Source organism: Cyrtonyx montezumae, unplaced genomic scaffold (assembly GCF_038088225.1).
Source record: "Cyrtonyx montezumae isolate F1298 unplaced genomic scaffold, pur_monq_1.0 scaffold_12, whole genome shotgun sequence".
Lineage (NCBI taxonomy): Eukaryota > Metazoa > Chordata > Aves > Galliformes > Odontophoridae > Cyrtonyx > Cyrtonyx montezumae.
In genome coordinates this window covers 8,699,162-8,712,124 of record NW_027071848.1, presented here as the reverse complement: position 1 = coordinate 8,712,124, position 12,963 = coordinate 8,699,162, and the positions used below count along the sequence as shown (strand labels likewise).

Sequence of the window (12,963 nt, the reverse complement as noted above, 5' to 3'; positions counted from 1 at the left end):
CAGGCTCTGTATTATCCTCAGGCTAGCTAATTTGGGGGAATGATGATAAACACTTAGCAGTGAGACAAGAACATGAATAAGGTTTGCATATCCACAGACAATATATACCACATTGAAGATACACACACATAATCACAATCAGTTTAGGAAGTTCTCACTGCCTCAGCTGGAAGGTACCACTCCTTAGCAGGGGTCCTACAAGCATGCACGTACCTCATCCAGGAGCAGCAGGCAGAACCAGCTCCTGCTCCAGCTGGAGGAGTAACATCTTCAACCTCTCTAATTCAGTTACCAGCAGTTGTGAGATAATATGGTGAAGGTCTTGGCTTGCTGCAGTATGGCTATTGCATTATACAGACACTGTAAATGATGATGTAGGGCTCTAATCTTGTAAAAAACCTTATAGTATTCATGATTTAAGTTTATTGGCATATTTATTTCAGTGTTACGTTACAGCAGAGAGCATAGACCTCAGGGGAGATTTGCCCAGCTGCATCAGTGGGGTGTCATTGCTGGTCCCTGCCTGAATCAGAAGCTGTAACCCAACGTCACACTGAGCCATGAGTGTCACTGTGTCCTCATGGCCGATGGTGACGTGGGGGCAATTCGTGGCCCTGTGGAAGCCAGCTGGAGTTTTGCCATCAGCTGTGATGGAGCCAGCATCGCTGTGCTGACATTTCACAATAACCTCCTCTGCTGAATTTTCAACACGTGCATGTTATTTTCATTACAAATAAGCAGCATCTTTCTAAGACGGAGACCTGCATACGTACATCATGCCCAAAGATTGCACTGCAAGTTAAACACTGTGAATCTGTCCTTGAAATCACTGGGAAAACTTGAAATGTGAGCAAGCCCCATTTAGGCTGCTGAGGCTGCACATCCAGTAATCAGATGTCAGCTGGGAGTTTATGACTTCTGCAGAGCACACAGGCCGTGCTCAGGAGCAGGGATGGGCACTGGGCTGTGTGCTTGGCTTTTGGGAACGACGGCTGTGTGTCCATCCGCAGACCTTGGTGCAGCAGACAGGAAACATGCCAGACTGCCTCGGCGGGAGGCTGCCTCCAACACGTGCAGAAGGGAACAAGAAACTGCTTAATGATTAATCACTGTCAACCTTTGTTCTCGTTAAACACTGGCTTGTTGGACAAGGCTGGTAATGAGGTTCTGTTCTGGGTCTGTTGCTATGTGACTGTGCAAGAGCTGGAGCTAGTCTGTGGTCCATGCAAGACCCTGCTCCCACTTTGCCCATTTTTAATGAGTTTGGGTGGAAATGTCGTTATAAGAGTGCCTGCTAGTGGCTGAAGGGCTGCAGGGCTCCTCCTTCCTGGGGATTATGGTGAGAGGACACATAAATCACTGGCTGGCGGCTCAGAACCCATTCACAGGGATCTTGGGGGCGAGCAGCTTGCTTCTTGGTGCTGAAAGGCAAAAAGCTGTAGAAGACTTCTAAGAAGAACTATGCAAATAACTATCTATGTGTAAAGTTCCTTCTGGCTTCTCGTTGAAAGTGGAGATAGACCCCTGCGTGATATCAGATCGCCCATTTTTAGCTGAGAGATATCATTTTTTAATTCGTTTTATGTGTAAACTTTTAAAATATTATAGGTCTTCCTTTCCTGGCAGATACTGAAATTTTGCAGAATAAAATCACTGTGGCATCAAAAAACCCACCTCTCACTCTTGCTCTCTAGCTGTCTCATGGGACTCTGCAGGTGTGTATATAGACTGTGTTGGGTGGCAGAACACTGTGCCCCACAAAGGCATCCATCCTGCCCAGCTGTCCCAGCAAGAGCAGCAGCAGCTGGCTGTGCTAAAGGATATAGAATCACAAAATCATTAAGGATGGAAAAGACCACTAAGATCACCCTGTCCAAAACCAGCCCACTCCCACCGTGCCCACTCACCAGGTCCCTCAGTGCCACATCTCCACAGTTCTTGAACACCTCCAGGGACAGTGACTCCACCACGTCCCTGGGCAGCTGTGCCAATATATTACCACTCTTGCTGAGAAGAAGTTTTCCTAATACCCAACCTGAACCTCTCCTGGTGCAACTTGAGGCCATTCCCTTTGCTTGTTGGGTATCTGCTGCAGCAGAGGATTCCCTCCAAACCTGTCACGTGTAGGGTGAGTCCTGCCAGAGGATGCAGGAATGTGGAGTGCACTCACTCTTGTCATGGCCATTCCCAGCTCTGTAATATCTGGAGTGATAGGTCCACATTTCTTCTTTGAGTTCCATTGCTTGGTTTGTTGGAGGACTGACACAGAGTTTACTTTTCACTGGTTGGACAAAAGCACAAGTATTTCTGGCAGACAGCCTGGGCTTGTGAAATCACAAATGCTGGTGTCCATGATTCCTTCTGCGTGTGCTTTGGAAATACGGCCCTGAAATATTTGTGCTGAGAACACAGATTGTTCACAGGAGAAAAACACAGGAGATGGCCCCACGTGACTGAGCCAACTTATAAACATTCCACAAAACTCCTGAATGGAAATATTTTGTGCTCTATCTCTAGATGCTAGGTGCAGGAAAACAAGTCTCAGGATCTTGCAATTTTCAGTTTTTTCCAAGTGTTACTTCCTCTAATTTCGTCTAACTGAGATGTTCAAATATACCTGTGAATGTGATCTTGCAAGAACCATAAAACCTCCTCTGGTGGGATATTAGGAGAAATTCAGCCTATAACAATATATTCTACAATTCACTTGAGATGCTTTTAGGTCACTCTGTTCAACATCCTTAAAAAGCCATTTGCCAATGCTTGAGTGTTCACGCTCACTCTGCCAGGCATCTTGCTTAGGTGTGACTATAAGCATCTAAAATTAGGAGTAAAAGGGAATGTTCCTATCATCTAATCCAGGCTCCCAACTCAGTTGTCTAAATTAGGCACTTAGAGCCTAATTATACAGCCTAGTGCCTCTGTGTAGTGAAAGGATTTGGAGGGAATCTTTTCTAAGCCTTTGTTTTCAGACCTGAACTCAGTGATATTCGCTTTTATGCTGTTAGTTCTTCAGATGCAAAAAAGTGGAATGAGTCTAAGGTGCACAGCAAAGTACTGTTTTACACCCCAGTTGGGCTGGTAGAGCAATAAGGGAAGGGAGGATTGGGCTGGCTGTGGTTCTGCATGGTCTGTGTTATTTCCAGCCCTGATACATAAATCACATCCTCAGCTGTTGCAAATGAGCATAACCCAGGAACTGCTCAGGGCTCCTGCAGGCCCAGAAAGCAGCCCTCTGCATTCCAGTCAGGAGTGGGAGTTATTCCTAAAAATAAGGAAACACTTCTGCTTTTTCAGTATCACTAAAGGAGCTCTCACTCTGCTGGCACCCTGCTGCAATTTTGTTTATTTGTCAGCAGCAAGGGTGGATATTAGGAAACGTTTTTTCTCAGAAGGAGCAGTGAGGCACTGGCACAGCTGCCCAGGGAGGTGGTGGGGTCAGCGTCCCTGGAGTTGTTCTACAGCTGTGGAGATGTGGCACTGAGGGACGTGGTGAGTGGGCATGGTGGGAGTGGGCTGGCAGTTTGACTTAGATGATCGTAGAGGTCTTTCCCAATCTCAATGATTCTGTAATTCTCTGACTCTATGATCTCCACTGCGCTCACTCTAAACATCCCATCAGAGCAGTTTATGATGCCTAAATTACACTGAGTGGGGACAGAAGGCACAGGTTGGTCACGAAGTGGGCTTCAGTGAATAGCTCTGAAGCCTTTTGCTTTTTTTCTTCTAGTTCTCCTCCCTTTTTGACAGGAGCCCATCCTGCCACTCTAGTGCCAGCTCTCCTGGCTGAGAAGCCAACAGCTTCTGCAGTCATTGTTATTTAGCAGAAAATCAGTCCATTGTTACTGTTCTGTCCCTCAAAACTATTCGTCAACCCAAGGCATTTCAAGGAGCAGGAGGCAAAAGGTTTGGACATGCTTCTGTAACCAATTGTCCCTGTCAGCTCCTGCATGGTGAATTGCAGAAGGCATTCAAGGGTTCCTGACGAGAGTAGAGGAAGGGAGAGTGCTGCAGGGTGCCCGGGGAGGGGAGGGGGAGGAGAGGAGAGGAGAGGAGAGGAGAGGAGAGGAGAGGAGAGGAGAGGAGAGGAGAGGAGAGGAGAGGAGAGGAGAGGAGAGGAGAGGAGAGGAGAGGAGAGGAGAGGAGAGGAGAGGAGAGGAGAGGAGAGGAGAGGAGAGGAGAGGAGAGGAGAGGAGAGGAGAGGAGAGGAGAGGAGAGGAGAGGAGAGGAGAGGAGAGGAGAGGAGAGGAGAGGAGAGGAGAGGAGAGGAGAGGAGAGGAGAGGGAAAAATAGAAAAGATTTATTATTCTAACACATATGTGAGTTAGAAGCCAAAGCCTCTTTATTTGTATGAATACAAGTCAGTTGCAGCAGGGAAAGCAAAAGGCAAATCCGATCTTAAGTGCTTTGATTTACTGCTGATGTAAACATTTGAGCATAATGTTCTTTGTGGCGCTGGCACACAAAAGCCCGGTTGTGCTCCCAGCTCTGTGCTGTCTCGCTGTCCCTGCCGCTCTGCTGCCGCTCGGCAGTTCTGTATCTCTCAGTAACTTCGGTGAGAGATGTCACCAGCGGCAGTGAACCCCTGCTGGTCCGCAGGGATGTGAGTGAGGGCAGGGACGGGCTTCAGGAGGGGTCCCACAGCTCATCTCTCCTCCCAGCACACCGCTGCCCATGGGAGGGCGGCTGGACCGGGCGCAGCGCGGCCTCATCGGCTCATGCTGACATTTCATGAAGAGCAGCGAAAGGACTGAATGCAAAAAAGCAAACTGGCTCCGAGTCCTTGATTTATACTGTTTTCTCAGGGCCTTTTTGCCAAGCAGTGAGTACGTCGTGCCAATTGCTGTTACAGAAAAGCTTTCTTTGATAGGTAGCGTGAATGGACACTGCCCAGTCTATGTTAAACAAAGTCCCTCCCCACATCTCAGAGGGGCTGGCAGGGGATAAGGGAGAGAGAAAAGGTTGGGCTTTGTTGGTTTGTTGTTGTTGGTTTTGGGGTTGGTTTTTTTTTAGACTGGACTGTGAAAGCACATTTGGTGGAGCCTGCATTATCTGTGCAAAAACACAACAGATGAATTCTATTAATGGATATAACATGTGGCTGGGTTCAAGCTAGAGTGTCATTTGAATATAGAAGTCAACGCCAATTTATTGTAACATATTTTTCTTTTCAAAATATTTTAAGAAAGACAAAAAAGTTTGCGCAACAACTTGGCAAGCAGGTCTGTTGAGAGGAGGTAGTTTCTATCTTGCAGCTAACATAAGGGCTGAAAAATGTGGCAGTGCTGAGCAATCCCGGATTCCTTCTGGAACCGAAGGAAAGTGTGCGGGATATAATTGTGTAAGAGCCCAATAAATTTTCAAGGGTGGGTTTGTAACACTGCCCTGGGGGCTGCAGGTGGCTCCAGAAGAAAGTCACAGTTTTTATTTCATTAAGAGACATCAAAAACTTGCATCCAGCTAGCTCTGCACTCGGGTAGCCCCATCTAAAAGCCACAGAATTATTTTAAAACAGAAATAACTCCAACATTGTGTTTCTTCCATGCCAGATGGTATAAAGATAAGTTGGATTAGTTTGCAGTGTGCATGTTACTGTGTGTGAGGGAGTGCTTTTCTGTGCCGAGCAAAAGCTAAGACACAGAAATGAGCTTTCCTGGAGAAAGCTTTCACTTTTTCAAAGTGATCGCCATTGGTGTCCTGAGGTCTGCAGCGTATGGAAGGCTGCCTGTCCTTTATTTCACTGTTGGTTGGTCCATCTTTCCCTGGATGCCATGAGAGGCCATGGTCGTGGAGCAGGGCTTCACCCAGCACTACACCTTGGGACTGAGAGGTGCTGCTCCGTGGGGATCACACTCCCCTTGCCATGGATTTGCCCCAGTGCTGTGTCAAAATACTCTGCTGGCTATTAAGTTATACAGAATTCACCAGCTGGTTCCTATGGTGAATTGCAGTAAAGCAGAGTCAGAAAACTGATGTTTCTCATAACAGTTGTGACCTCTCCAGTCCTATTTTCTTGCAGTTAAGAAGTACCTGACTATCGAGTGATCCAACATAGCCTGAATATTTTTGTGGGCTAACACATTTTTGTGTGTTGATTGAGAAAGCTCTTTCCCACGTTTGGGGAAGGTCCAAGTAGCAAACACTGGTGGAGCAAGTAGACAGAAAGCATATTTCTGTCAACAGAAACCACGGGTAAAAGAAAATGAGCAGCATATTCTCATCCCATGTCTGCTCTCACCCTGAATGTACAGTCTGGACTTCCCAAGTACCTTCCCCATTGGGATGACCTTTTGCCAACCCTTACACATAGACTCATAGAATCCTTAGAGTTGGAAGGGACCTTTAAAGGTCATCCAGTCCAACTCCCCTCCAATGACCAGGGACATGCACAGCTAAATCAGTTTGCCCAGGGCCTGACCCACATGAAGCTGCCCATATGTTGAATATTAGGAAAAACTTATTCTCTGAAAGAATGGTCAGGCAATGGAACAGGCTGCCCAGGGATGTGGTGGAGTCACTGTCCCAGAAGGGATTTGAGAAAGATGGGGTACTTAGGGACATGGTTTAGTGAGTAATATTGGTGGCATGTGGACAGTGGGTCTGGACAATCTTAGAGATCTTTTCCATGGGGAAGAGGAAGCATTCTGAGATTCACAGAAAAGACTGGGGAGATCCTAAAGCCCTCTTAAAGGTCCTGTCCACTTACATATTTGTTTTAGCAAGGGAGCCAACAAGCTCTAAACGTATTTATTTAATCCAGCCCTAGCTGAAGACAATTATTGATCTCAGAGACTGTTCTTGTGAGGGAGGTGAAGGGACAAAGGAAAATACCATCATTCACCCCACTGCAAAGTTGCAGCTTGCAACTTCTGTATTTTCTGACAGTGGTATCACTTGTAGCAATGAGTCTTCTCCAGCAATGAGCCTCCAAACAATTCCTGCTGCTGCTCACCAGGTGGTAGGAACAGCGAGATACAGAGCTCATTCCCTTGTGGTCAGACAGGCTGCCATGAGGCACAATGGAAGTTTCCTGAAAGGTCTGCAGGACTCTCAGTTACTTCTGTTAATGTTTCCCAAGCTCCTGGTACAACATCAAGGTTTTCCACGGGAACTACCTGGCAAGTTTTCATGACCTTCCATGAGCGATAAAGTTACCCCATCTCTTACTTATTCTGTCAAAGCCTTAGCATCAGTCACTTGTCCCGTAGACTGTGTCCTGTACTTGAGCAAATTGCATAAAAGGGATTATTTCCTTTTCTTGTTGCTTGTTATTATTTTCATCCTTGATGAGCCATTTTTTTCTGTTTCAGGATCAACACTCTGTGGTAGGCCAGGGAGCTGGCCCCACTCCAAACTCCAGTTCTTGCTCAAATCCAAACACTGGAAGTGGTTACATGAACTCATCCCAGCAATCAATGTTGAATCAGCAACTGATGGAAAAGAAGCAGGCTCTGCAACGGCAAATGATGGAGCAAAAGCAACTCCTCCTACAGCAGCAGATGTTGGCAGAAGCTGTAAGTTTTCCAATTCCTTGTTTTACAGGGAAAAGATTTTTATGGAAAAAAATATATATGTATTAAGGAAAACTAAGACAGGGAGAAGAAAGTGCCCAAGACTTTGAGGTCATTTTGGCAAAGCCTAGGCCTTCTAGAGTGTGCCTTATATTTCTCAGCACTTTGATAAACCCTTTCAAAACTACTTCAGTTTATATGTAACAACTGAAGTATCAGAGCTACTGTGGCTTTGTTGTAAGAACTAAGGATAAACTTAATCCTGGGCATATTAATATTTTCAGTAGTTTTCTTTGTAAAATAAGCTAAGGTGCACTGCTGCACTGCCCTACCCCAGAGCAAACCTGACTTCCAGGCTCAGCAAACCAGACAGCATGGCATAAAAGGCCTGTGTGTAAGCAAAGATTTGATTAATTGATTGTAGATTTCAAAACAAATCTGTGTGCTTGCCTGGGATTGCCCATGAATTCTTCTTTCTCCATTTTTCTCTGTACGTTTCCAGGTATTTGTAGCCAGTTCTTCTCTCTCCATTGATAACTGAGGCAAGGGAGATATGTTGTGCCTTGATGGAAGTGAAAGGCACCAGAACTCACTAGTTTTGCTCTGCTGGAGTAGTGTTGCCATTGATAACACTGCATCCAGTCTGCTGAAGGTGCTAGATGAGCTTGGCCAGTGCGACAGGGACATCCCAGCTGCCCCAGGTCAAGGTGATACCAAACCCCCAGCCTATGGCTTATGTACCTCGGGGCAGCCTAAAGGACACACCCGTTCATGTTGGCATGGCATTTTGAATCCAAAATTTTTCTTTTCTATATAAAAACAAATTCAAAAAAAAAAAAGGCACATTTAGTGAATGCCACCAAAGAGTACAGAAGTAGAAAAACATCCATGGCTTGGAATGGATATTTGCAAAACCACTAAAAAAAATTCCATGTTTTTATAGATATTTCTTTGTTTTAAAAATGTACCTCTATTCTAAAAATACAGATTAAAAAGACTTGAGTTTGAAATTCAGGATTTCATCGTCCTATAGGGGAAATAACTGTTAGCTCTTCAATTTATGCAGAAGAGAACTGAAGTGTCAACTCAGCTCTGCTGCAGTTTTCTGAATTTTTATCAGAACAAAAAGTTAATTGCTCACATAGCTCTACTTAAAAATAAGTAAAAGCTAAACAGAAATTAAAATAACTCTACGGAATGAGATTTTTTGATCAGCTTTCATTTGCTTTGTATTGTGGACACAGCAATACACACAAAGCCTAGCTGCATTTTTTTCTGGGATTGCCTGCAGGTTAACTTGCCTTTTTCTTACAAGGGTTCGGACTGACTGATATATTGAAATGAGCTCTATAAATCTCATTCCTAGAATGTATTAGGGAAATGCCTAAATACTACAAGAAAGGCTCTTCTCCCAGCATTTCTGAGTGTCTCTCACAGCAGGAAGAAAAACAGATTTTTCATGAGGAAGTCCACTTGTGTGCTGTTTTAGGTAGAAAAGCCCTGAGTAACTGGCTGGCTTCAGACACCCACCGGGCCTTGTCCTCTTCTACAGTGATGAGCTGGTTTGCTGTTCAGGCAGATCCAAGCTCCTCAAGACAAATTTGCTGCTGGGGCACTGAATGCCCTCGCCCACTGCCCAGAAATGGCTTTTCCACTCATGCCCAGGTTGGGGTGTACCAGTGGGAGAGTACAGAAAGCCTTTGATATGGTTTCCCCAATAGATTTTGGGTGGAAATTGCCCTGGATTAGCCTGAAAGTATGAAGCTCAGGTGCTTTGGTGAGCATGTCGTGGAGAAGAGAGGTCTGCACAGTAGGCCTGACTCCAGCAGGCACATGTACACCAGCAATGACTTACTCAAGTCTAAGGTGGTCAAAGCCACATTTTCATGCCACGGAGCCATATATCTTAGAATCATAAAGTTGTTAAGGTTGGAAGGGTCCTCTGGGTCCATCTGCTCCAACCCCAGCCCCAGCAGGGACACCCAGAGCAGGGTACCCAGGGTCATTTCCAGTGGGCTTTGGAAGATCCCCAGGGAGGAAACCCCACAGCCTCTGTGCACCCTGAGCCAGTGCTCTGTCTGGTGGTCAGAGGGAACTTCCATGTTCCAGTTTGTGCCCATTGCCTCTTGTCCTGGCACTGGGCACCACAGACAAGAGCCTGGCTCCGTCCCCTTTGCACCCACCCCTCAGGTACTCATGGACATTAAATGAGATCCCCCTGAGCCTCCTCGTGTCCACGCTGAATGGTCCCAGCTCTCTCAGCCTCTCCACTCAGGAGAGGTGCTCCAGTCCTTTCATCATCTTGGTTGGCCCTCAATTGTTGGCCAGTAAGTCCACGTGAGTCTTGTACTTAAGAGCCTAGAGTTGGACACGGTGCTCCAAGTGCAGCCTCACTAAGAAGCTGCAAGGCAAGAACACTCTGGAGACAACAAGTGTCAGTGCCCAGTAACAGGACAGCTTCATTGAGTGCTGACGCTGAGGAGGGATTTGCAGCTGACTCCAGCGCCTGTACTTAGCAAGCCTTTATGAGGACGGGGCAATTCGATTTCAATTTGAGGACATGGGTTTCTATCTTCCTTTCACTAGACATGTGTCCCTTCAGCCCCAAAATAAAGAAATCTCCTACTACATCACTTTTTTGGCTTTCTTTCCTCACTGTCCTTTCCCCAGTGCTTGCAGTCCTTGCATAAGAAGACAGTGCCATGTACATGTACAGGGAAACACAGGGCAGTGGTGAGTGGTATAAACATCCATCCCGACACAGTCTTTGCTAAGTCCTGGCCACATCTCCTGATTGTATCTGTGATGAGAAAAGACAGGAGGGGGACAAAGCAATGAATCTTGTTTATTTTTGTGGCAACTCCTCCAATGCAGGAGCAAGGAAAGAGGGAGATAGGACAAAGCATGTTTAATGGCAAGCTGAAATCTTCTTCATTAGCTGTGCATATTGACCCAGGTCAGCCTGGGTGAAATGGGCTGAGAAGTACTGGCATAGCCAAGGGGCAGGTGTGGACCTTGCAGGTCTGGACAATTCTTGCTAAATGAACTTCTACTTTCATCCTCTAGGAGAAAATCACTCCACAAGATCAGCTGAACAGACACTTAACACGACCACCTCCGGATTATAAAGACCAAAGAAGGAATGTGGTCAACATGCAACAAGCAAACCAATATCCTGGTAAGTGCCCATGTACTAAAAGAAGCTTTTTCCTCCCTTTCAGTCGCAAGAGCATCCAGAAGAGTCAGGCATGCACTGATAACAAGGGCCTGATTTTATGGGTACCCCTCCATTCAGCACTGCCTGGAGAAGATGTACACTAAAATACCTGATACAGAGGTGTCTTAGTGAATGTGCAACCTCGCTCTGTCCAGAAGTTTCTCTTCTGGTACTTTGTGCTTCAGGGATTGAGACTAGAAACATCCCTCCTTTCTAACAGAAGCTTATTTACAGCATAGAGACTCTTACACTGATAATCTTAAGTATCACATATGATGCCACCATGGGCGTTAGAGCCACCATTTGAACTTTTAGTCCATTTTTTTTATATGCTTCAGTGCTTCACTACAAGCAGCATTTCAACAGATCACCCAAGCAGTGGGATAAAAGTCCCATGTTCAGCCACAACTGCCAAGAGTAGACAGGTCCTCCTGAGCTCTCACCTCCTTGGAAAGCCTGGTTTGGGAGCACAGAACTGCTTCCCTTCTGTTTATGTCATTGGTTGGCTGTGGGCTGCAAAGGAAATGGTGCTGGGGAGAGAGAGGAGGTCTGAGGAAGCACAGCAGGTAGGATCAAGGGTGTTCTTTATCCTGGAGTGTGTGTGCCTTAAAGTACAAAGGAATCCTTACCTTCTAGTGATCTCTGTATGCAATACGTGGAGAAGAAAAAAAAAAGGATGTTTTAGTTTTTTTTCCTTAACTGTTGGCTCTGCAAATTCAGCAGGGATATGGGCCTCTCCTTCCTATTTATCCTTTGTTGTAGGACTTCTTCACTTTCTCTTACGTCTTTAATGGGTTTCCAAGTGCAGCTGGCTCCTTTGCCACCCTCTGCCCAAGCCACTGCCATAGCACCAACATGGAGATGTTCATGCACTGCTCTGCTGTTTGCAAGTCCCAGCAGTGACAACCTGCTGCTTTCTAACAAGTCAGAGCATTTCCTGTCTTCAGTAAATTTGCACAAGCATCGCTGATGCCAGCATAATAGCCCCCAGCAAGGCCAGTGCCACAGGGCCCTGTTTGCTGGCTGGGTACTTCCTGTGCTGTTACAACAAATGCTTTGACAATGCTGGCAGCTTTGCTAGGGAATCCTGTGATATCGTGTGTTGCTTAAAGGCTCGTTCCTGGAATCAAATGATTAATTGAGATTCTTGGCTTACACTTGTAAACAACACATCTCTAGCCTGAGAGAGAACATGGAAATGGCTGCAGCCACATCTGCAAAAGGCTCTAGAACGAGTAGACTGCCATTGTTACGTGGCTCCCCTTGTTCAAAATCTGATGGACTCCTTGCCAGGCCTCGTGGCATTTGGAGACACATCTGGGTTTATAGCATGTGAGATTGGCAGCACTTGCTCATGCAAATCTTCCCCACTGAGGAACACCAGAGAGGAGAGCAGCATTTTGGGTGAGCCTGGGAGAAAGGGCTGTGCTGGGAGCTCGCCACACAGCTACCACATGGGGTGGTTAGGAAACTCTTGCATAAGGCAGCAACATGGGGAATCTGTTCCCTGGTTTTCTGGGAAGAGCTTTGCTCAGGTCAGGGAAAAACAAAAAAAAAACAAAACAATCAAACAACCCAAAAACACAAAGTTAACTAAAATGCCATAAAGGCCTGGAGACATGTGGTGAAGTATTTTATTCCTCTGTGCTTTTCCCTCTAGTGCTGTGTCACAGCAACAAGCCCCTGACACCAGCAGGTGAATGGGGCAGTGAGGGCATTTCTAAACACTGCCGCCTGGGGTGACCAGCTGCTGTGTGCAGTGCTGCTCGGGGAGAAATGCCTTCCCATCTGGAAGAAATCAGGATGGAAAATTTTCGTGTTAAAAATAAAGGGATAAAAATAGCGAGACAAAAAAGAAGAAACTTCGTTGCACAACATGTACAACCCATGTCCCGAGCTCATGGTCTTTAAAGTGTGTGGCATTTGCACAAGGAGCAGGACGCGAAACCCTGGGGCTGCCCTGCAGCTGGCAGGGTCACCCTGTAGGGCTCCATCCCACAGCGAGTGCAGTGACCCCGCCAACCTGTTGCAGCTGCTTCAGTTTGACTGCGGAGAGAGGATTGCTCTCCACCACTGCTGTTCCACGTCTTTGGAAATGTTTCCTATGCCATTCCTCCACTCACCAGCAGCTTAAGGGAACAAAGTTTGAAGGCCCCAGTGTCTCTCATCCCTACAGGCAGAAAGCAACACCAGCAAAGCCAAAAAAGCTAACCATGATCCTTTCTGCACTGACTT

General features: G+C 46.3%; 1 protein-coding gene across 1 annotated transcript in view; it reads left to right on the top strand.

Annotated features, from left to right (window-relative positions):
• The window catches only part of MAML2 (mastermind like transcriptional coactivator 2), a 197,667-nt gene that overhangs the window by 179,548 nt on the left and 5,156 nt on the right, over positions 1-12,963 (top strand). Inside the window, exons 3-4 of the mRNA XM_065729998.1 lie at positions 7,311-7,514; positions 10,578-10,689. Of these exons, the coding sequence (XP_065586070.1) occupies positions 7,311-7,514; positions 10,578-10,689 (316 nt within the window). The remainder of the gene's footprint in view (positions 1-7,310; positions 7,515-10,577; positions 10,690-12,963) is intronic.